The sequence below is a fragment of the Ylistrum balloti genome, unplaced genomic scaffold, assembly GCF_031769215.1.
Source record: "Ylistrum balloti isolate Yb309-2 unplaced genomic scaffold, AGI_CSIRO_Ybal_v1 Utg370646, whole genome shotgun sequence".
Lineage (NCBI taxonomy): Eukaryota > Metazoa > Mollusca > Bivalvia > Pectinida > Pectinidae > Ylistrum > Ylistrum balloti.
The window spans coordinates 352,063-376,981 of NW_026782393.1; the positions used below are offsets into that span (position 1 = coordinate 352,063).

General features: G+C 34.5%; 1 protein-coding gene and 6 non-coding genes across 8 annotated transcripts; all 7 read right to left on the reverse strand.

Annotated features, from left to right (window-relative positions):
- Positions 1–2,869: 2,869 nt before the first annotated feature.
- LOC132557224 (dolichyl-diphosphooligosaccharide--protein glycosyltransferase subunit 2-like) lies at positions 2,870–24,812 on the reverse strand. Of its 2 annotated transcripts, XM_060221720.1 has the most exons (20): positions 24,790–24,812; positions 23,914–24,107; positions 23,534–23,629; positions 19,620–19,728; positions 18,932–18,995; positions 18,284–18,395; positions 17,597–17,686; positions 16,796–16,903; positions 16,074–16,142; positions 12,790–12,917; positions 11,514–11,631; positions 10,849–10,940; positions 10,559–10,576; positions 8,856–9,057; positions 8,086–8,190; positions 7,319–7,402; positions 6,756–6,851; positions 4,648–4,723; positions 4,158–4,287; positions 2,870–3,895 (listed from the first exon to the last, which is right to left on the reverse strand). In XM_060221720.1, the coding sequence occupies exons 1-20, from the start codon at positions 24,797–24,799 to the stop codon at positions 3,880–3,882; spliced, it is 1,917 nt and encodes a 638-aa protein (XP_060077703.1). In that variant the 5' UTR covers positions 24,800–24,812; the 3' UTR covers positions 2,870–3,879. The 2 variants fall into 2 exon arrangements, with proteins under 2 accessions (XP_060077703.1, XP_060077704.1); XM_060221721.1 differs by lacking the exon at positions 10,559–10,576.
- On the reverse strand, positions 7,630–7,883 carry LOC132557240 (small nucleolar RNA SNORA73 family). The gene has a single exon (XR_009554496.1). It is a non-coding gene; the product is annotated as a small nucleolar RNA SNORA73 family (small nucleolar RNA).
- Positions 11,041–11,294, reverse strand: LOC132557239 (small nucleolar RNA SNORA73 family). The gene has a single exon (XR_009554495.1). It is a non-coding gene; the product is annotated as a small nucleolar RNA SNORA73 family (small nucleolar RNA).
- LOC132557237 (small nucleolar RNA SNORA73 family) lies at positions 12,297–12,549 on the reverse strand. The gene has a single exon (XR_009554494.1). It is a non-coding gene; the product is annotated as a small nucleolar RNA SNORA73 family (small nucleolar RNA).
- Positions 17,190–17,443, reverse strand: LOC132557243 (small nucleolar RNA SNORA73 family). The gene has a single exon (XR_009554499.1). It is a non-coding gene; the product is annotated as a small nucleolar RNA SNORA73 family (small nucleolar RNA).
- Positions 17,800–18,053, reverse strand: LOC132557242 (small nucleolar RNA SNORA73 family). The gene has a single exon (XR_009554498.1). It is a non-coding gene; the product is annotated as a small nucleolar RNA SNORA73 family (small nucleolar RNA).
- On the reverse strand, positions 19,174–19,426 carry LOC132557241 (small nucleolar RNA SNORA73 family). The gene has a single exon (XR_009554497.1). It is a non-coding gene; the product is annotated as a small nucleolar RNA SNORA73 family (small nucleolar RNA).
- Positions 24,813–24,919: the final 107 nt, after the last annotated feature.

Below are 24,919 nucleotides of genomic sequence, written 5' to 3' on the forward strand. Positions count from 1 at the left end.
TGATATTAAAAGCTAGTCATGTTGTCAACGTTTAAGAGTAAAAATCTTGTATTGTTAAACTTAGGTGAAGAAATTTCAGTGTAAAAACTTGTTATGCTGTGTAAAATCTTTGTCAGTATGTTTCACTGTCAACATTTGACAATAAGACTTTGCTATACTGTTGTCAGTAAAGATTTTTCACCATCAAATCCAATGACTCTTTTCACTTCCTGTCATGGATTTCATTACTCGTTATCTAACAAAGTACATAGTACAAAGTGAAATGACAGATTGGTTTTAAGCACGTAGCACCTTAGTAAAAATTCGCGCCATTACTAGATATCATGGTTATACGACATCATTGTCTAATGTTGCCATTTTGTTAAGTTTGACTAAACAAGGAAGACAATAAAGAAATGCAAGGTCAGTGCGGCAAATTTTGATGCAATAATATTTGCAATAACATCTACAGATGTACTCTTTAATACATCCAACTCCTGTAGTCAATATGGACTCTTGAGAACTGCTGGTAGTAAGGGAGGTAAGAGGACATTATATAGGGGTTTTACTGTAATTATATGATATCGCTCCTATTTTGTTTATATAAAATTTGTGTCTTGTTAACCGTTTGTAGATAATTAAGATTAACGCAATGGGACAAGGCTTTGATTATAAACTTAATTATTACTTAGTCGAGTGGTCTACCAAAACAGATTTTATTGTGTTGTGAAAAGAGATTATTCTCATGTTTTGCAGTAGGTATTTTACAATACTCTGTTTTTTTAAGTCTTGCCTAAATTAAGTTATAAGACATTGTAATATTAGGCTACATTTTTGTGTATTTCTCTTTGCCACCTGTAATTGAAATCAGAATATTGCTGAAATATTCTATTTCATGTTGGTGAGCATCAACCAAATATGAATTGAAAATCCTTTCCAGACAATTTATCGTAAAAATTTGATAGATTATTGTTGAAGAAAAGAACATTTTATAGAATTTACAACACCAACACAAGTATGAAATATGAATAGAATTGAAAAGGATTATGTTTGATTTCCAGGTGTTTATGATAAATCATCTTATACAAAATAAGGGTATGTAAACATGTTTTTTGTGTTTTGGTTATTGATATCATTAACTTTTTCAGTTCTGTTCCAACAATGAGGACTTTTCCTTTGATCAATGACTAACAAATCACAGAAATTATGATGTAGATATTTTATCATTTCAGCCTACTTTGCCCGTTATGTAAATTTTGATTTGTAAAAATATCATTCCATTTTAGAAAGTAGATTTGGATGCATATATCTTATTTTTGTTCCACATCAAAACGTAAGCTTATTGTATGGGCAGTTGCTTCAATCACTTGCCGACAGTTAATTGGATGTTTGATGTATATTGGTCAGGAAAGATGGAAGGTTTATATAAAACACTCCAACACGAAATGTATCTTCCATGGTAAGCATTGTTAATCATTAAACAAAATTAAAAAAAAAATGTATGATTTAATGTCTGTTGTCTCTTTCTTGTTTGTATGTTCATCTCATCAAAATATAACTCATGTCGTCTTCTAAGGAAAGCATGATGACATGTGCATATGACATTGAGTTATCTGCTTGTCATGCCATTAGGTAGTCTTCATAGAGACAGATCATTTTCCAATGTTTTGATTAATTGCTGATAGCATTAAACACACAGCTGACTGAAGTTCAGAGGGGTCAGGCCTATTATGTAAGGTCAATGGCAAGGACAGGTTGCCACACATTTCAGTATCCATATCTGCACTATAGAACGTCTTGTTAAGATGTCTAAGGGTGACTGGTCAGGTTGCTAACAGACCTAGGTCTGGGCATCATGGCTTGATGTCTTGACAGGTTTATTCGTCTCATGCAACCAGCATCTTACTGCCACTGAATCTGCCCTTCATACCATAGATACTCATCACCATCGTATCCATGCAAAAACTTCGGTTTACGGGTGGATCAGTTATGGTGTGGAGAGGAATCTCACACTGGAGTTAAATCATCAATGGTTTTGGTAGTGGGCAATTTAACTGCCACTAGGTATAGAGAGAAGATCCTCCAACTCCATGTTGTCCCATTATTGCAGCAAAACAATCTCGCATTCCAGCAGGAGGAAATGCTTGGCCCCATACAGCAATACAGCCCCAACCTATCCCCTTCTGATCATTTGTGGGACCAGCTGGATAGACAGGTTTAACAATGCCAGCCTTTCCTAGTTACTCTGAGAAGCCCTCTTGGAAGAATGGGCCAACATCCCAATGAGGATAAAGTCACTCATGAACTCCATGCTTAGGAAAATCAGGGCTGTGGAGAGCAAATGGGTACATACCCAGTATTGACTAGCTAGCTCCCCTAATCAGACCATTTCAGATTTCTCTTCCATTACTCAAATAATTCACCAGTTACAAATCGTTAATTTTGCAGTTCTATATGGATTAATCTTCATTCTTGAACATTATACTCAACGTCTTGCCTCAAGTTAAGTTTACCCTGCGTTTCTTTGTCCCGCGAGTATATTTTTAACTGGATTGGTTTTAAGCAATTCCTGTGCATATTTATTCATGCTTCCAGCGGATATCAAATTTTTCACTATTTCCACTTCATAACTCTTTTGAAATTTTAATATGACTTTTCTGTTATTGTGCCAACCATTCAAATAAAAAAAGGGTTTTTTTTTTGAGAAAGCTGTAAAGTTCATACAATCTCCTTTAATTTCATTAACAAGTACTTGGCAACAATGAAAGTATATTAACTGTCAATTTGATGGTAATTTGCTAGAAGTAAATATTGATTTTTTTTTGAGGTTGTGAACTATTTGTGTGACTGTTACTTATGAATTCCTTTAGACAACACAATAAACACATGCTGTTTTTGTAAAATTTTTATTATAATGAGAATTTAAATGAAAATAATTATATTAATAATGACAATAAAATAAATGATATTTTTTTCTCTCTTTTTTTTTTTGGGAACTTCTCAGTAACATATAAAACATATGATAGAGAACAGATGAAGATGTCCCTACATACATTTCTCCAAACTCAAAAAACACTTTGGAATTCCTAACTTTCACACAATCCATAGCCATACCCATTCATACATGATTTGAAAAGACTCACCATATTGCCCTTGATATAAATAAATGTTCATAAATATATCATGTTCCAAATTTAGACTGATTTACATTATTAACATCGTAAATATGAACTTTCACACAATTTAGGTGTCACACGTATGTGTCCTAATTTAAAGAGAGGTAACATCATTCCATGACATTCATAAATACAACCTAATCCTAATTCAGATCAATTGATACTTCTTTTTGTACCTTAAAATTGGTCGGTAGTGAGACAACCATTTTAGCACTTAAAGGGATTTAATATGTCTCGCACAATATGAAAGAAAATACATATTCAAAAATTAGGATTCTGTCACATAACACCAGAAAAGTTCTGTGGAAGCATGAAAATAGTTACAAATAAATTTCCATCGACATGGAATTTTACCTATCAGCTTAAAAGTGAAAGCAGTAATGTTCTTACACATACAAGCACTGTGCATAGAAAATTATAACAAGTTTCATTCAAACGAATTCTTTTCAAACTCTAAATCATTCTTCTTTGATTTCAGATCCTAGAAAATAATTTTGTTGCATAATCAAGAATGTGAGACTACTGTGTGCAATTTTTACATGCAAGTGAGATGATTTTAGCTGCTGCTGCTTGTCCCAGCCACACTTTCCACACACACTCCTGTTCTACCTGGGCCTACATTCAACCACTGGAATTCTCTTAACTGGAAACATAGTGTGCCTCTTCAATGTAAATTTTTTGGTTCCTAACTTATTTCCCCATGATAAAATGATTCATGTCTTGTTTACTTTTCTCCTTTCCTGAAAATATAAAGACGAGACAATGGTAAATATGGTATATCCTGACCTAACAGCAAAAGAAATTAAATTCACTTTCACTTCTATGAATTTTATTGCATAAAAAAAATGAATCCACGTCTACATTCACGGAGCTGATTTTGATGAGAAAAAGCACGAAATAGGACTAGATGATTGTACGATGATGGTCATAACTCGGGACTTATGACAGCATTTCCTTTCTCTCCACTACTGGATATCAGAGGAAAAACTTGTCTATATTTACCTTCTAGCTGCTATGCTACTGAGTAATCGGTTGCCAAATATAAAGAGTGGAATGCTGATGAGTCCCAGGTATCTCAGAGTATCAAACATAGTGAGGTGAGTCCAGTAACAGTAGTACAAGGCAAACACACCTTAAATGGAAACAAGATCATGTGATGCAAAGCTAGAGAGACTGTAACAAAGACAACTAAGTCTGGAAAGAATATTTAGGATACATGCATGAAATAATCATTTGTTAATAAATGAAAACGCTTCACAATTTTGTATATTTTTGTATCAAGGATTCTGATTTCTCAATTTCATAAGATGTTATTTGATTTCAATGGTAATAGCCTGTGAAGTATCCCAAAAGTGTTGATTAAAATGTAATAAAATTGACAACAGAAGGAGATAGGGGTTTAAACATTAATCCTGTCCATTGTTTTCTGAGATTATGATATTCCTTTTGTCTCAATAAAATAGATTTCTCAACTTGTTGGTCAGGGACTTACCTCCAAGACACAAGTGAAATCCAATAGCGCTCATGGACATGGGAAAGTTACTAATGTTCGCTCCAATCTGCATCCACTGGAACAGGAGCAAATTAAGGTAGAAAAGCTTACATATACATATATCACACAGAAATAAATGGGTGACTGATAGTCATCAAGGCCAGTGGTATTGTGGCTTGTGACTCAATTTAACATTGTGTAAAAGTTAAAACTTGTTAGTATGGGAAACATGCTATCAGCAAATTTTTTCAGCAAGGTGATAACACATACATGCCATCTTGATTCTGATATCGTTTCAAAACATCATGTAGCATGCTCCTGTAAAAACATTTCACAACAAAAATGAAGCCAGCATCCACACAACATTACAGACTTGTTTTCTTGTTCTCCAGAGTGGTTTTTCCTCGTACAGCTACGCAAATATAACAACCCAGTGTATATATATATATATATTTTTCTTTTGAAACGTTTAGTTGAAGTCCATATGATGGAATATCTAAGCTGACAATAATGAAAATAGCCATCCTTGATTTACAATTGGCACAAAAAAGGAAACATTTGTCTTCTGCGTGTGATATTTATTACACTAAGCATGGTTATATATAGTTAAATGATGTATGACTTTGTGACCTAATAGTTGCAAGAAAAAGATGTTGAATTTTCTGCAACACAATAAATGATACTGGAAAACACAAGATGTCTTACAAGCACAACACCACAAAACAGTGTCAAGACTTATAGCAACAGCACATTTAACATCACTTGACCTGGGCAGTTACCAAAACTCTGGGGAGACTGAAGCATGATTCCATTGTTATTGTCTTTTTGTACACCACCATTCCTTGTTTAGATTCGATGAGTAATGGGGATGTTTGACATGCTATCAGCAAATTATTCAATGTATTAAAATGGGTGAACGACTTTCTGATATTGTTTCAAAACATCACACAGCATGCTTCCTAAACTGTCTCCATGCTTTCTGTTGAAGCTCCATCAACCACACTGTCTCGTCTAATAAAGATTATTTGTCTGATGAATGTGCCAAATTACAAACTAGTATATCTAAATTTCAGACGTGAATAGCTCTATATAACAGTGGCTACTCAACCACAGATCCTTTAAGAATCTTGGAAACTACAAATGTTTGATCTTTATTTGTTCTTAAGAATTCAGATCTTTTCCCTTCTTTCTTCTGTTTTTAGTTTTTCTCTTCATTATATATGCAAATCTCAAAATTCCTTTTTGGAAAAACTGGCAATTATCTTTATCTGTTAACTCAAATATGGTCAATCGTAGGTCATTTTGTTCATCTGATCAGTTCCAAAATCAAAAACGCAAAACTAGGGATCATGGAAGACCTTCACTTGAAATTTGACAAAGATCCATCCCAAACTTTAAGTAACAGTTCTTAAAGAATTACTTCAGAACTGACGACTGACAAACAGATAACGAGCACAGGGTGATTTTAATAGCCCACCATCACCATCCGAGTTGCTGGGCTTAAAACATGCATTATACCAGTGTAATTCAAATTCAACACCTCACAAGTCAAACATATCAGGCATCCTCACAAATGTTTTTCAAATGTTTGTCCATATCTAATGTAATGTATCCACACAAATCTGTTCTCAGTTCTATTCCTATGCATTGTTTTCACTAATAATAAAAATTCAGTACACAAATTGCTTTTTTAATGCTAGCTTGATTCTCTTCAATATATCTCACAGTGAAAACATTTTAATAACCGAATTAAACAGATTGGCACAATGAAAATATTTGTTTTATTACTTTTCCAACTCTTAATTTTGAACCGAAGAAGCAAAAAAATTTGAATAAGGGGATAAACCCACTGGGCAAGCCAAAACTTTTTGTTTCTGTTACCCAATCATCCCCTTATTCTTCAGCCTACCTTTAACTTCCATTTCAATTCTTAAGGAAGCATATTTAGAAAATGAAAAATTCATTATCTAACTACCCTACCCTACCTACCTACAATCCTAGATTTTTCAAGTATGCAACAGAAACATTTGTAAAAGCTTCATCTTGTATAATAAATCTTCATTTGACAAATGGTGTGAAATTGAATGTTGACTGGTGAGTATACATACCAAGAACAGAAGGATCAGTGCAGGCAGGAAGACCAGGGCTGTAAATGTCATGGATACCACTGCTGGAGGTCTTTTCTCCGCCTCACGGAACACGTGCTACAAAAGAAACACACAGGTTATTTACCAAAGGACTCAATGAAACAGTTGTCTTATCAGTATGTTTCATACTTGTAACCAACATCTTTCCATATTCCAATACCTATGCTAGGATTCAAACCCGAGACCGATGATTCACTAGACTTGCGCTAAATTGATCGCGAAATAGAAAGGATCTATCAAGCCGAGCTATATATCACAACTAGTATTTACCAGGGTTATGATGTATCTACATAAAATATCCTAGTCAGTGCACCAGGTAGGCCGTCAACATGTATATACAGTACTGGTTTATGGCGATATTGAAATGAAACAAAATATCATTAATATTTTAAACAGGCAGACGATTTCTTCCAAACCACAGAGATTCACTTTCTTTATCAAGTATAACATAACCAATCTTTAACAATAGGTACCAAAATCTTCTTTGAAAGGCTAATTGCTAGAAACTTTGCAGTATAACCAACCTTGATCTCTGGTTTCTTGGTATATGGGCTCTCACCGGATTTCTTTTCGGCAGTTTTCTCGGGGAAGGCCAGGTTAACATCAGCCTGAAATAGGTATATACACCAACAATAAGAGTATATTTATGCTTCAACAAATTAATCTATGAGAAAAAAGGATATACCACAAAATCTAAAAAGATTCAAAGAAAAACAACATAATCCAAGAAACATGCGAAATATGATGTGAAGCAATGTATTTGAATAAGAGGGTCAAGCAAATATTCTTTTAATTATAATTATTTTTTTTAAATTTAAGGTCATTAAAAAAATCCTTTTGTGCCCTGCATGGTCTCTCTACCCTGCCATTGTCACATAGTGACTACAGGAAGTTGATGGAATATACAGGGCCTCGCCCACACCCTACTAAGGCCGGGGGGCTCTCGGTAGGGGGACAGAGTTTCTCTCCAATGTGGTGGAAAGGGAATATACCTCAAGTCCCCATAGGGTCATTCAGCTCCCATACGCCACACAGACAGAGCCAGGCCAAATCTGACACGAGGTCAAATAGCCTAGATGTCAACATTGGGCATTGCATTTGACAAAAGCATAAAAGAAAGATTTACATTGCACTCTAGGAAGACCCATTAAATATTTTATCTATATTTCACCTGGTTTTCCTCATTTGCTACACATTAAAAAAATTGACAGATCAATCCAGAAGAACTAAGCATTTTGAAGTTATATACAGACTTTCAACATCGGAGCTCATTATAGAGCTATTTACTTACCATAGTCCAAGAGAATGGGTTCTCCACAACTGCATCACCAACAACCAGCTCCATACTGTATTTACCGGACTGATGACCGAAGTCAGATGCACGTGCTCCTACGTCCTGAAAACATGTTAGAGTCAGTATTGATAAGAATATGGGATTGAGTTTTATGAATAAGTCAGTAATGATAAAAATTATGGGATTGAGTTTTATAAATGAATCAGTAATGATCAGAATTATGGGACTGAGTTTTGTAAATAAATCAGTAATGATCAGAATTATGGGATTGAGTTTTATAAATGAATCGGTAATGATAAGAATTAAGGGATTGAGTTTTCTAAATTAATCAGTATTGATAAGAATTATGGGATTGAGTTTTATAAATACCTATCTTATACTAAATGACATAATAACTGAAGAAAATTGCTTTATCTGTCCAACAAATGTTAATATTTATATATCTACTGATTTTGTGCCTACATTTGTAGTTATTCCTTATTTCTAGACAAGCTATATTTTTGTCTGAAAAATATTTTCTTTATAAATATGTACAAATAAGCAAATTACAGTAAAATCCATTGATAGCTAATGACAGTTTGAAATAGTATGACAGCAACTAAAATCAGTGAAATATATATGAATTGGAGTGACGCACAATAAAAAGTCATAGCATCACCATTATGTTTAGAATTTACAGACATGCAATATTAAAGTAAAGAGTTAACTAGACATAGATAACAAATAACAGCGACTTTATTATATTTTAACAAACATTTCTCACGTACCAGATCAAACTTGTACGAGTCTCCTGAAGTCTCGGCTACAAAAATGATCTCTTGCTGTGTCTTTTGGTTAGTCATCTTAACAAAGGTCTGATGAGCCGAGAGTGGTTTACCAGACACCTTCTCCTTAAGTTGGAACTTCATCACAATCTTCTGATGGTAATCTGCCTCAAAGGCATTAGCAGCCTTGTTGGGATGTTGTATCCTATCACAGAAATCAAGAGGTATTACATACATCTCTCAACAAAAACAGTAGGTTGGACTGTTTCGGAGTTCTAACCAAAACTTGGGACAAATGTGTAAATGATTAAAACTGAACCCTAAAATATAAACTACTGCGCTACCTAAACATCTGCTGAAAGCCATCTTAAGATACTGAAAAAAATTCACAAGAAGATACCTATACTGTTATTCATAAAATTACTTTTTTTGCATTCTATTTTTATTTCTCTCTCTTTTTTAACTCCCTGCACCTTCCAATGGAAATATGCCGACAAAAAAATTAGAACTTTAATACAAGAGGCTGTTCCCTTGGTTGACTTGCAGCCCTAGTCACATGATTTTTATGTTTTGACTTATCAACCTGTTGTAAATATTAAAGGAAAACCTACCACACTGATTAAGTATTAAATCTCTGTCAAGGTCCTATCACCATTTACTCACATATTTCAAGACTTAAACTACAGATCTTTTACTTTGATAAAATGCATTTTTCTTGAACAGATCTAATGAATTTTCAAATGACTGCCTGAAAGCAAATTTTGAATTCAAAATATAACGGCATAACAGAAAGGCACTTCTGTAACTGCCTAACACCGTTCTTGATACTTTCTTTTCCTTTAGCCTTTTATTCAAATGTTAAGTGATTTTCACCGATTAAATACAAATGCCTTCCTATGATAAATATTTTTACAACTGCAAAAGCTTGAACAACAAAAACAAGAAAGAGGGCAAGAAAAAGCATCTCAAGGGGAATGACAAAGGGGCTTTTTGTTCAATGCTTGTAAATATATGGATATTGTCGAGGGAATGACGATGGACTCCATTTGAAGCATTTGTTTCATAGCAAGGAAATACCCATGTATAAGCAAAAAGAAAGCACCGAGGACTTAAGGGATCAAATGTTAACAGAGCAAATGGAATTCAGGACACCATACTGAAGAAAACGGATTTCATTTAATATATATGTCACTTGGTTTCACATAAGAAATTCCTATAGATGCAGCTTATTCTTCAACAAGGATTTAATTGGGAGGTTTGGTTGGTTTTTGGGTTGTTATCAGGAACTCGGGGCTGTTTGAATATAATTATGGATAAAACAAATCACAGATTTCCCCATATATTTGGTATCTAGACCTAACTCCCATGAAATCTTTACATTATATTTTAAATATGATACATGTAGCTTTTTATTACAGTGTAGTTGAATTACATTTAATAATATAAAATTTCTAATTGAAATCTGCTCCATTTCCCATGAACTTTTTACATAACGAACATAACAAGGAAATATTTTTTCAAGATTGATAAAAACACAATTGATTGCAACAAGATTGATCAGGACATGATAGGTCAGGACAGGATTATCAAAAAAGATTTAGCAGGAAATATTGATCAAGATTGATAAGGAAAAAAATGATTGGGACAAGATCAATGAGGACAAAACTGAAGTCTTGTCATTTAACATTACAAAACTCAATGCTTACTGGTCCTGTCTTTGAGGCCTGAGAAAGTTGCATGTTAGTAAAGATATAACAGATTTAGCACAAAACACACACACACAACATATCATAGACAGTGAAAATGTTTAGATTCTGAAAAAAGTCAAACAAAAGGAAGAAATTTGTAAATAAAAAAAAATAAAGACTTTGTTGATATTAAAAGAAAAGATCATAGACATGAAAAACTTCACAAAAACTAATATTTATTATGTTTCATTAAAACAGACAAGATAAAAAATTTAGAAGACTCAGGTGAACCTAAACTGCCGACTTACTTTGTGGTTCTAGCAGCAGTTGTCTGATCCTTGTCTGCCACACCCACTTCCACATTTTCTACAGACACTTGAGTTGTCACTTTTACCTCAACCTTGGCAAAAAACGTTGAACATCAGGAATAAAGAATATGTAAGTCTACAAAGACTTATGGCAAATAATGAAGAAAATATTGATCTTATTTAGAGTTTTCAGTTTGTACCCTGCATGGTCTCTCTACCCTGCCATTGTCACATAGTGACTACAGGAAGTTGATGGAATATACAGGGCCTCGCCCACACCCTACTAAGGCCGGGGAGCTCTCAGTAGGGGGACAGAGTTTCTCTCCAATGTGGTGGAAAGGGAATATACCTCAAGTCCCCATAGGGACATTCAGCTCCCATACGCCACACAGACAGAGCCAGGCCAAATCTGACACAAGGTCAAATAGCCCAGATATCAACATTGGATAATGACTATTCCTTTGAAAAATCTACTAGACCCCAGAACTCCAAAAACAATCATCGTTTGGCTTTTGTCTATTACTACTAAGTAAAATATCAATCAAAGTCTAGGGTTTGTGCCCTTTACAAAACTTGAAGCCCTTGGGTTTCATTTGAATAGTTTTCATTAGGACATCATCTAGTTCATATTAAACACTTCGTAATGCTACTGGTGTTATTCTAACCTCTGCTCCAGTGGTACCAATCAGCCGGCTGTCTGCTTTCTTGGGAACCACACTGATGGTCAACTTGTAGAATCCTCTAGCTGGCTTTGTCTGCATAAAGTTCAGCTCGTACAGAGAACTGAAGTAAGAACATAAAATCAACATCAAAAACGACAATTTTCTTTACCTCAATTTCACAAAACGTGGTAAAACCCTGCGCAAAGCGTCTTATTTTACGACGTTTTGTGACCCCTCGAGTGGAATATCCACATCCCACACCTTAACATATGAAAGTCTTATAATACAGAATTTTCAAAAAATACTAATGTACAATTATAATAAATATTTTATTTAGTCTTCAATTTCCCTTTTCTTTCTCAACTTTTTAAAACCAGTTTCCATCAGATCACAGCTACTACATTAACTGATACTGTATGCTAGGAGATTTTCTTCCCCTTATAATTTTCACCCATTCAACAATGACCATGTATAACCCTTTCATGTAATTCTTAGAAGGCAAAGTGAATACAAGGCAATTATGTATTATGGAAAAAGGATGAAAATAACCCGTTATACAGTATTCCAAAGGATGGCAGAGGATATATTGTAAATAATTGGTACAAGAGCCCTTGGCAACACAATATAGTAACCTTGCCAACCAGTCCTTATATCTAATTATAAAATGTTTAAATAATTTCAAGAAATATCATTTTTCTTCTGGCATAATCATGTACAAGAACCTTTGCATATTACCAAGTGTTAACAATTCAACAATACTTAATAGCAACAAATGAAACGAACATTATGTGTACCCTGCATGGTCTCTCTACCCTGCCATTGTCACATAGTGACTACAGGAAGTTGATGGAATATACAGGGCCTCGCCCACACCCTACTAAGGCCGGGGGGCTCTCAGTAGGGGGACAGAGTTTCTCTCCAATGTGGTGGAAAGGGAATATACCTCAAGACCCAAAAGGACATTCAGCTCCCATATGCCACACAGACAGAGCCAGGCCAAATCTGACACGAGGTCAAATAGCCTAGATGTCAACATTGGTCAATGTCAACTTTTAGAGAACACTTGATTTAATTAAAAGTTTGCACTACTGAGCAATTTTCAAAAATACAACAAAGATAGGAAGTTACCAGCAGTTAATTTTCTCTATTTACTGAATGCACATAAAACATTTCAAGTTAAACATAATGGAGTAGTATAAGTGGAAAACTTGTGATCGATGTGAGAACAAATGCTTTTAGTCATTTAATTTCTAAAGTCTGACTTAATAGGACAACCAACCTGTCGGTTTTACTGGCAGTGAAGGGCTTCTTACTCAGGACAATGGCTTCATCTCCAAGGTGACGAGCACTATCAGCAGTCACAGTCAAATCACCAAGGGAACCGCCCATCAGGTTGGTCACACGCACCTATCAACCAACATAGTGTACATGATTTCTACTCATTATTTAGATAACGTTTATACCTGTCTTTCTGCTAACTCCAGTACACTAACACAGTAACTTTCCTAATCCAGTATTTGTTTTTTCTTAGGCTACATCAATAAGCTAAATCCCCTTTTTTACTGACTTTTAGACTTTTCTTGAATGTACCTAAAATCAAAGTGTGATCATCAGATTCCTTACTAACTTAAGAAAGAATGAAAACTATTTGTTTGTCACTTTTAGTCCGACTCTCTTATAAGGCAGAAGATGGTCGGGTGGAAAGCAACACTTTTATATAGCACCCAACAGTGAACAATTCAGTCACAGACAGACTGATGTGTTAATGATCACCATCAAGTGCAAATATTATCTACGATATCAAATATCATCGTAGTTAAGAAACATTTACTTAGATAAATTGTATGTCCCTCGTGTCATATGCATGATTCAGAGCATCAGACAACTAGCATTAGGGGGTAAAGACTTTTTAGCTGATTGTATAATGTGACTAGGTAGGGTGTCCAGCTCCTTTGTACAGGTTACAAAAGTTTCCTGTGATAGCATCTTTATATGACACTATAAAAGAGACCTTGATTGTGCCCATCAACTGTGGATACCGTCTTTATTCATTTTGGCCTAGGTTGCATGGATGTAGAACACAAGACAAACAATCTTCCCTCTTGTAGAGGCTCAGAATTGTAGAAACTTTCACGACAACAGAACATACACAATTTTACAGTTTATAATATTTGGGAAAATGAATGAAAATCATGTGGAGTTCACATCATCTATTGTTTAAATAACTAACCCCTTGGACTAATCACCCCTCACAAAAAAAAAAAAAAAAAACAAAATTACTTGACAAAGAACTCCAAAATAAGTCAGTTCTTTCCATGGTTCAATTTCTTTTCTATTACTTCTATAAAGCAAATTATCAATTTATTTCTAAGAGTGGAATGCCAAGCAAAATTTAGAGTCTTTGAGTGGGGCAGATGTTTTACTGGGATAGTGACCATATAAAAATAGGGTGAATAAAGTTCTAGTATCAGGTCTAATAGTGAAAACATATCATAACAGGTGTGAAATTGCTTACATGATGCAGAAAGGAAATGGATCATTGTAAGTCTTTAAAGTCTTTTAGTTACTCTTTTAGTAGATAACTCGATGGAACACACTTAATTTAGTGAAGAAAGAAGTTGTTTGTCACTGTTAGTCCGACTCGCTTATAAAGCAGAAGATGGTCGGGTGGAAAGCAACACTTTTATCTAGCACCCAACAGTGAACAATCCAGTCACAGACAGACTGATGTGTTAATGATCACCATCAAGTGCAAATATTATCTACGATATCAAATATCATCGTAGTTAAGAAACATTTACTTAGATAAATTGTATGTCCCTCGTGTCATATGCATGATTCAGAGCATCAGACAACTAGCATTAGGGGGTAAAGACTTTTTAGCTGATTGTATAATGTGACTAGGTAGGGTGTCCAGCTCCTTTGTACAGGTTACAAAAGTTTCCTGTGATAGCATCTTTATATGACACTATAAAAGAGACCTTGATTGTGCCCATCAACTGTGGATACCGTCTTTATTCATTTTGGTCTAGCTGTTGCATGCATATAGAACACAAGGCAAACAACCTTCCCTCCTTGTAGACGCTCAGAATTGTAGAAACTTTCACGACAACAGAACATACACAATTTTACAGTTTATAATATTTGGGAAAATGAATGAAAATCATGTGGAGTTCACATCATCTATTGTTTAAATAACTAACCCCTTGGACTAATCACCCCTCAAAAAAGAATTAATTAATTGACTAAGAACTCCAAAATAAGTCAGTTCTTTCCATGGTTCAATTTCCTCTCTATTACTTCTATAAAGCAAATTATCAATTTATTTCTAAGAGTGGAACACCAAACAAAATTTAGAGTCTTTGAGTGGGGCAGATGTTTTACTGGGATAGTGACCATATAAAAATAGGGTGAATAAAGTTCTAGTATCAGGTCTGATAGTGAAAACAGTATATCATAACAGGGGTGAAATTGCTTACATGATGCAGAAAGGAAAAGGATCATTGTAAGTCTTTAAAGTCTTTTAGTTACTCTTTTGGTAGATAACTTGATGGAACACACTTAATTTAGTGAAGAAAGAAATTGTTTGTCACTGTTAGTCCGACTCTCTTATAAGGCAGAAGATGGTCGGGTGGAAAGCAACACTTTTATCTAGCACCCAACAGTGAACAATCCAGTCACAGACAGACTGATGTGTTAATGATCACCATCAAGTGCAAGTATTATCAATCCTGATCCAATGTAAGTTTTCCAGATTGAACATACCTGGTAAATGGATATCTTGGTTGATGGGAGAAGAATTAAATTAAATGCCATTTTATACAACAAATTTTGTTTACAAAGACAACACAGAAGGGTACTGTGGTCTATAGTGTACCAAAGTTAATGAATATGAATTAATTTTACAAGTGTCTTCTTAAACACATCTGGCCTATGTCTATATCTTAATGCCAATTGTGCCATGCAAGGGATACATCATTACATTTTGATCAAAATGGAAAATGCTGGGAAAGCACTTTAACTTTAACGGCTAAATATGTTGATGGAACAATTGGAAACAACACATGCATCACTTTATGTAATTCTGCACGTAACAATGAAAATATATTCTGCAACAGTTGTGAACATGGTTTATTTCATGACTCGTCGTAACTGTTCAGTTTCAAAATATTTCCTTTTTTTATGCTTTAGAAATTAACCAAATTAAACTTTTATTTCTCACCCCTGATTTTCTTGGTATCTGTTCAGGTAAGTCTTTCAATACACACATTTTATAGTCTACTTATGAATTAGCAACTTGTAATGAAGAATTACTTTCTTACTATAGCAAACTGCCTACTTAACACTTCTTATCAATATATTTTATTTTAAATGAAATATTATATTAACTTTGCAAATATTGTCACAATAGAATCATTAAACTTTTCTAAGTAAAATCTACTAGCTCCAGACATACGTAGTATACACATCTGAAATTATCATAAATAACAGTTGAATCACCTTTCATGGCTTATGATAAATTGATAAGCTAATGGCAGACTTCTCGGTGTCAACATCACTTACCTGCACCACAGATGACGTCTGACTGACAGCAACTGGACTTGCAAGAGTGACCGCAACAGGAATGTGATACTGAAATTAGTTTTAAATGAAAATAAATCAATATTGTACACATACTTGTTGTAAACACACAAGGCTAAAAAAACTATTTCCAAACGGATGAAATGTCAGTTAGTATGTCTTCCAAATATATCAACCACTGTTCAAAAACACAGGAAGAATCCCAGATAGTGATCTTATACACTCAATGACAACAGTCTTGCTTTACAAATAGATAAATTACAAAGATATCAAGTCTACTAAAAAAAAACAAAAAAAACAAAAAAAAAACAAAAAATGTTTGTCGCTCTTAGTCCGACTCTCTCATGAGACAGAAGATGGCCGGGTGGAAAGCAACACTTTTATCTAGCACCCAACAACCAACACTCCAGTCCCAAGATAACCGAAATGCATAAGATTGTCATCAGGTGCCAACAACTCTACCTGTTCAGTTAATAATATAAAACTCTATTCCATTCATATTTAGGTAAAAATACATTACATTTAAATGGTGAATACAGCCAAATATTCCATACATTTTATTCCTACATAACATTTGAATTCCCAATATACCTTCAAGACTGTTCTAACATTTTATAAAGGGTTTCATGCCTTAGCCATCAAAGTTACTGTTGTAATAGGCGTGTGCTTAATCGCTGTATTTTTATAGTATTGCTGTTACTTACCTTATTATCTGTGAGAGTCTTGCTGACAGACACAAACTGACAGGCAGCTCTCAGCTGGTGTACATGTTTACGACTCAGGAAATAATTGGCAAATTTCATAACTTTATCCTGGAACATAAAACAGAAAATCTTTTAATTCCTGTGATTTTTTTTTTTATCTTGAGCTACAATGACCAGAAGTAAATTTATCCATATATAAATACAGTACTATATCTTAACTCCATGCTGGTGTATTTGACTAGCAGTACAATAGTGACAGTTTACAAAAAGTGCCACATTCTTTCATGCAAATATTCATTTCCAGATATTTTTCATTAAAAATGACTGTAAAAGATCACTCTTTCTATATCAGGTAAGTCTCAATAAGTTTCTCATATACATTAACTTAATCACAATATATACCCTGCATGGTCTCTCTACCCTGCCATTGTCACATAGTGACTACAGGAAGTTGATGGAATATACAGGACCTTGCCCACACCCTACTAAGGCCGGGGGGCTCTCAGTAGGGGGACAGAGTTTTTCTCCAATGTGGTGGAAAGGGAATATACCTCAAGACCCCATAGGGACATTCAGCTCCCATACGCCACACAGACAGAGCCAGGCCAAATTTGACACAAGGTCAAATAGCCAAGATGTCAACATTGGAAAATGGGCTTACTTGTTCTCCTTCCTTGTTAATCATTTTTATAATGGATTACATTCTTATCTATCATAAAGCAACCATCCATTATGTTCCGTTTCTTTACGGATGATAAGGTTACACAAAGTTAGAAGCTATGTCAAAATTCATAGACTCACAGCTGATAGAGTTGGTGCTTTCTTTGCTTTCTCGGCTAATTTATAAGCCCCGTCTATGATCAAAGATGTTACATACAATCCTCCTTCAAACTGAAACAAAAATAAAAAGAGTTTCAAACATTTAAAAGAACCATCAACTGTAACATTCCAACCCTAGAATCTCTATAATTTGATATTACCAAAAAAGGAAACACTTTATTCATAAATGTACCCTGCATGGTCTCTCTACCCTGCCATTGTCACATAGTGACTACAGGAAGTTGATGGAATATACAGGGCCTCGTCCACACCCTACTAAGGCCGGGGGGCTCTCAGTTGGGGGACAGAGTTTCTCTCCAATGTGGTGGAAAGGGAATATACCTCAAGTCCCCATAGGGACATTCAGCTCCCATACGCCACACAGACAGAGCCAGGCCAAATCTGACACAAGGTCAAATAGCCAAGATGTCAACATTGGACTGAGTACACTCATAGTTTTGACAAATTTGAACATTTTGAGCCTCAAATCAACAGATACGAGGTACAACTCAGCATGATTATGAATTCTTCAAATTTCAGTTACTTTTTGAAGGATCTACATAAAATGGTTTGGCTCAACCTTACATCTCTATTAGGTATAATTTTGACATGAAAACCAAACCTTGTAAGAATGTTACTTAACACTGTAAGATAAAATGGTTTACTGACCTGTAAGTATTTGTCATCTACTTCATCTGCTTGTGCAATAATATCTTCAATACTGTCAAACATCTTATTTTCATTTGGTAGCTCAGCTGCTACTAAAAATGCATAACCATAACTGCAAAGAAAAAAATCTTAAGAATTTATTTCATACTTTTATTATTATTCAACTTTCATCTTTAAAGCAATGGTTCATCAAACCTCAAGAAGTTCATTACTTCCTCTAAACAATGAATGATACAAAGGTATTTCAATAAAAGGTAATTACAACCAGACCAAAATTACTTACTGCATGGTTCAGTGAAGTATTATCTGCCTCAGTAAATCGCTTATTTTCAGGTATGCCTAGCCATTTATTCATACCTAAGCATATGGATTATTCATATCCGAGACATCAGTACTTAATTATCAAGTGGATTATCTCTTCCATGTAACAGCTGATCTATCTATGCTCCATAATGACCCACATATCAATCAGCAGTTTCAAAGATCAATACAATATCATAATCTTACTCTGCACTAGCTACTGCTTTCAATGGCTGTTCATGTAAACTTTAAAATGTAAATTTCAATTTTAAAGTAGTTTTAATGAAAGATGATCTACTCCATTACAGAGAAAAAGCAATCATCTTCACATTTCAGAAGTAGATTTACCTTAATGGTGTATCATCTTTTTTCACAGCTTCTGTTAAAGCTGTACCAACTTTGGCATTGTCAACTGTAAAAATAAAAGATAGAAAATTAATCACTTCACTTAAATGACCACTAAAACATTAAACTTGTCACATCATATAAGGAACTCTAAAAAGCCATGTAAAGTTTTAAAATGCTATATGAATTAAATTTTTGACGATAATCTCTGTATTCCAAATTTCAGATTCTAATAACTGTCATTTATGTGTACCCTGCATGGTCTCTCTACCCTGCCATTGTCACATAGTGACTACAAGAAGTTGATGGAATATACAGGGCCTCGTCCACACCCTACTAAGGCCGGGGGGCTCTCAGTGGGGGACAGAGTTTCTCTCCAATGTGGTGGAAAGGGAATATACCTCAAGTCCCCATAGGGACATTCAGCTCCCATACGCCACACAGACAGAGCCAGGCCAAATTTGACACAAGGTCAAATAGCCTAGATGTCAACATTGGAAATTGTGCATATCAATTGAAATATCTAGGAAAAAGGTAGTTAGCAACAAATGTTACCTAAAATTATTAGGTGATTTTAGAATTATTTAGAATCAAATATCTTGGATTATGTAGGTCATAGAATCGTATAACTAGAAATATCCAGGTCATATCTAATATCTTGTGTATCTAGGTCATAGAATTATTAACATACCTTTAAGCCCCAAGTTTTTAAGGGCAAAAAAAGCTTGGAAAATATCCACAACTGGAGCAGTGTCCTTGATGGCTTCTCCGAGGAGGGCTTCTGCCCCAGCAGCTGTCACCTATATAGGAAGAAAATAACACGAGTTTTTCTCCTGCAATACACCTAGTAGGGCAAACTTATTCCTAATGGCTCAAAATCAATGTGGGCTTATAAAAGGAAAATGATGATAATGGCTTAAAATTTATCACCAGGTTTTATGCAAATGTTTATATACGTTGCAACTGTAACAGAAACCAACTATCAATTCAATGCTCCTGTCAATTTTCTGACATTTATAAAGGTCACATTCATACTTTTGTTATCTTGTCTCTAATAAATTAAATCATGTGTATAAAGACTACTTATCAACTTGTTCCTATTCATACCAAATATGTAGCTCACAGACTAATGGTGAAAATGATTAATGAAAACTCTTAAGGACTTTTGGACACTTCACAGTTGATTGGCAAAGGTGACATCTAAGGTCGCTATTCATTGAGAATTCAGGTTTAAAATATATTCCTGACAAGTTATGCTAGCTCATTACAATTACATTATCTGATGAGGCCATCCCAGATGCACAAATATACTTTAGCACTGAAACTTGAATTTTTGAAATATTAAGAGTTTTATTCAAAAATATGTAGACAAATGCCCAAATCATCTATGTACAAACAAAGAAAAAAGGATTTTCAAAGTGATGCAATTTATAGTTTGAAACAATCATTTCTATACAAGAATGTTGTAACACCAAACAACCTAAACTTTATGGTTTAATAGTATTTTGCAGTTTATTGTTAAGGGGACAGAATCAGAGAATGTTGCAGGAGGTAGTATACACAGCCTGTATCCATGTTAAAGGTCACAGACCCTGGCACAACATGCATTTAATGTTTCCCATGTGTATAACTATAATCACCATTGATAGGTGATACAGCAAAGTTATGGGACAGTGATGAACTGTTATCAATCAACACCAAAATAAAAATTTGCATGCATGGTTTATTATGAATTGAATTCCCAAACATCAATATACCAAAGAAAGGAGAATGGCTTTAATTTGTCAAAATTTACATCTTGAAACTAAGACTGCAATACAAGAACGTTGTAACACCAAACAACCTAAACTTTATGGTTCAATAGTATTTTCCAGTTTATTGTTAAGGGAACTGACTCAGAGAATGTTGCAGGAGGTAGTATACACAGCCTGTATCCATGTTAAAGGTCACAGACCCTGGCACAACATGCATTTAATGTTCCCCGTCTGAATAACTATATTCACCATACATAGGCGATACAGCAAAGTTACGGGGCACTAAATGTTTAAGTTAATTGTATTGGAAGAGGAAAAAAATCAGTGGCCTTAAATAATGGCTTTAGACTATTATACAATGTAATTATTATGTGGAATCATCACAAACTATCTTAATGGACTGAACCATTTTCTATATATTTTTTGTTTTGGTTCAATTTCTTCAAGTAATGACTCAAGAGGAAAAGCTGGTGCCTACCTAATTGAACAACATACAAGAGGCATGTTTCATGCCATCAAGAGCAATTGAGATAAAGTGGTTTGGCCAAGCACACAACCACGACTATCAAAGTCTAATATTGTACAGACTGAGCTTATACAGCCTTAACAGAAAAGACTACATGGCAGAGATAGAAAATGTTTGGTCTCAAGAAGAGTCATGTTTAGAGAAATGTTAAACACTAGAAAGTTTATTTTTCTCAAAGTCAATGTAATAATTACTTTGAAATTTGAAGGTTAAACATTTGATATATATGAATCTGCCAGACCTAATTTACACCTTCTTAAATCTAAAACTTTTTTTCTCGTCTAGATCTGGTCAACCAAAAATCTAGGTGTCAGTAAGTAATGGTAATAAAACTAAGTGATTCAGAATGGTTGACACACAAAAAGTTATTTAAAATTTTGTCATTTAAAACAGAAAAAATTATTTATCAACTGAACCTAGATGGTCTTAATTTTTTTTTCATCAATAAACATTCTTAAGAACTCATTTGTTAATACTTTACAATTATTATGCTGACAGTGTCACAGAATTTATACGATCACCATCCAATATAACAGAAGGTGATCCTGCCATCTGCTTTTATCTTCCCTGTGCGTGAAAAACGGCATCCATGATACATACAAGCATCAAGAATGAGACCACAGGGAGAAAACAACACATACAAATTGGAAAATTGGTTTACCTATTTGTACATTACAAAAGAAACTGTCAAAAACAAAACCAACAACAGTATATGAACTACAGTAACTGGATTTCTTAAGCTGTAGTTTTGAAGAGTTCAAAACAGATTACCGGTATATCACTATTTCTTACAACAGACACAACCAGGCAATGTTATGTACAAATATCACACCAGTGTGTCTTTAATCCTACAACATCTTTAACATGAGCAAATTACATGACAGAACAAAAATAGTTCTAAATAAAGAAATTTAAGACAAATACTGGATCTGACAAGCAGAGAAAAATTTGTATTTCATATTTTTTTTTAATTCACAGCAATTAAAGTTATCACATACATGGCACTATATGGGTACTTATAAGTTATTGTTGCAGAATTTATACGATCATCATCCAATAAACTAGATGGTGATCCTGCCATCTGCTTTTATCTTCCCTGTGCGTGAAAAACGGCATCCATGATACATATAAGCATCAAGAATGAAACCATGGGGAAAAACTGATATATTGTCTTAAAAGTTCAAATTGTCAAAGGAAAAGTTACCAAAAATGCAAAAGTTCTCAAAAAATTCTACATAAGTACAATAACTGAAGTAATTTGATATCAAAAGCCCCTACATTTAAGGAGACAAATAATACCCCATTACATAAATGTCATTCATAATTACAATTACCAGACACAAATGAAACTCATCAAAATTGATTTCTTAGCAGCTAAGACTGCAGGATAAGCTTGTTGTTTAATTTTGATGCTAATTATATTTTCCACAAAAAGGTAACCAAGCAATGCTACATATTTCAAATCATGTTCAATCACACAAATGTGATAACTCCTATATCATTTATAATGCAACCTTTATAAGATGAGACAAGCAGAGACATATGTAGAGCCTATATAATACTACTTTTTGAAATATTAAAAAAATGAAGCAAAGAAAAATACACTCTGCATGATTCACTGAACACTTGGAATTCTACAAGTAACTTTATAAAAACAAATATTGGATCCAACCAGCAAGGAAAATATTGGAAAGCTGATGTCATAACAAAGGTATAATTCACTAGATATTTGTTTTTCAAGTAACCATCTGTGTATATTACCAGGCCAGAGATATGGAATGTTAATCAAAGCTTTGTTGCAGAATTCATACGATCATCATCCAATAAAATAGATAGTGATCCTGCCATCTGCATTTATCTTCCCCGAGTGTGATAACAGCATTCCTGACACATAGCGGCACCAGGAATGAGACCACGGGGAGTTTATTGCAACAAGATATGTCATGAGAATGTCATTATCATATCTCAACCTATATTTATCGATATGGTTTTGAGCCTTGCATTACTCAAAGGCTTGAGGTTTTATTTTGTTGTAAATCCATAGAATTCATAATTTACATAGAAAAAATTGACAGGAGTCTTTCTTATTTTGGAATTTTCGGGTCAAATAGATACTTAACTGCAATGACACTTAAGTATGGCCTCATTTTCAATGATGCAGAATCTGTTACATTTCCACCAAGATAGTAATCATCACCTTGAGTAGGATAATAACATTTATTTCCTCCTACAAATTTGCAGTGTTCATTGTTCCTTATATTCATTGCAATAACACTGTAGATCTAAGTACACTGGAAGAGGATGGGCTCTGTCACTAATATTTACCTTGCAGTTGCCCAAGGCAGCTGCTGCAGCAGATGCATGGTACAGAGACGCCACATCATCTGGCCGGACCAAGGAGGTGACAGTTTTGCAGGTCTCCTGCAACAAAAATGAAATATTTAATTCTGCATACTCTTTATGGGGCAAATTGTACTTAAAAAAAAAAGGAATATGTATATAGTTTTCTAAAGACCTTGCCGTTCAGTGCCAAATCAATTACTTTACCATATATGACAACCAATCCAATTACTTTCCATTAATGTCATTAAATGTAAAATATATTCCTGATATTAGATGTTAAATATTACATTTAGTTTCCTACAACACTTCTTTTTTTAAAAAACTGATAACAGTATTTGGCACAATTTTGGTAAAATGAAAACCTTTGCATTTGCAACAGGAGATCCCAGCAGCTTCAGCCCAAGGATGGAGTAATGGGCACTAGCTGCATCTGTGTATGGCTGTGCAGCCTTGAACACATTTGTAAGCCTCTTCTGGTCAACCGTGGTCAGGAATGTTGAAGGTGTCAATGCCTGGCCGACAATAGCCACGGCAAATAAATACAGTATTGACGTTGCTAAATAAAATAAAAGTAAAGTATTAATATTTACACAAGGAAATATAACAGTATTTTTTCAATGTCCAATCAACTGTTTCATTTTTAAAATGGTTGGTAAAGATCCTTATTCCCGTGCAGGAAACCCGACTTTTGCAGCAAGGTATATACCTCGCTATTTTAATCATTATCTTATAATTTTCTACAATATCAACCTTAAAACTTGCTTCAAATATGCATTCTTCATACTGATTGAGCTTGAGATATTGATAACGATTCATAGAGAAATTCATTTTGGAATAGCGGTGATATTTTTGTTGCGTTGCCGTCGGGCATGGCACCTCCTTTTTCCAACCGGTTCTGCACTGGTTATGTAAATGAAATATCCCCCATTTGCCACATATTAATGTGATATACACGTGATTAAAAAAAACAATGCACGAGTTATGTCTTACAGCCGAAAAAGATTGCAACGTATCAGAACCATTCACTATGTAACACGTGGCAATGTAGAATAATGGCGGCCTACCGCGCCGGCATAATCCTTCTGCATTACCCGATTTTGTTGAAAATAAACATTGTTCCAAATGCAATTTACGATATATTTGAAAATAATGTTCAAAGTATCAGATTGCTTTCAAACTAGAGGTCGCCTTTTCAGTAATTTGTGGTAACATCCACGAAATCGTAAGCAATGTCTTACCTCCTGCCATCTTGCAAGGTGGCGTCTACGTTCGGAATAACTCTAGACATATGCACATAGCTAACGGACAGCGCCCCCTGGTGCATATTTAAGTGAGCACTTGCTGGATACGAATTGACAACGGCTTCCA

What these genes read in the sequence shown, in the direction of transcription:
- LOC132557224 (XM_060221720.1), bottom strand. An exon ending in CTGCCTTGGGCAACTGCAAG is followed by an intron (nt 19,729 to 23,533) that starts GTAAATATTAGT and finishes CTTCCTATATAG; the next exon opens with GTGACAGCTGCTGGGGCAGA. An exon ending in TTGGTACCACTGGAGCAGAG is followed by an intron (nt 10,941 to 11,513) that starts GTTAGAATAACA and finishes TTTTTTGCCAAG; the next exon opens with GTTGAGGTAAAAGTGACAAC.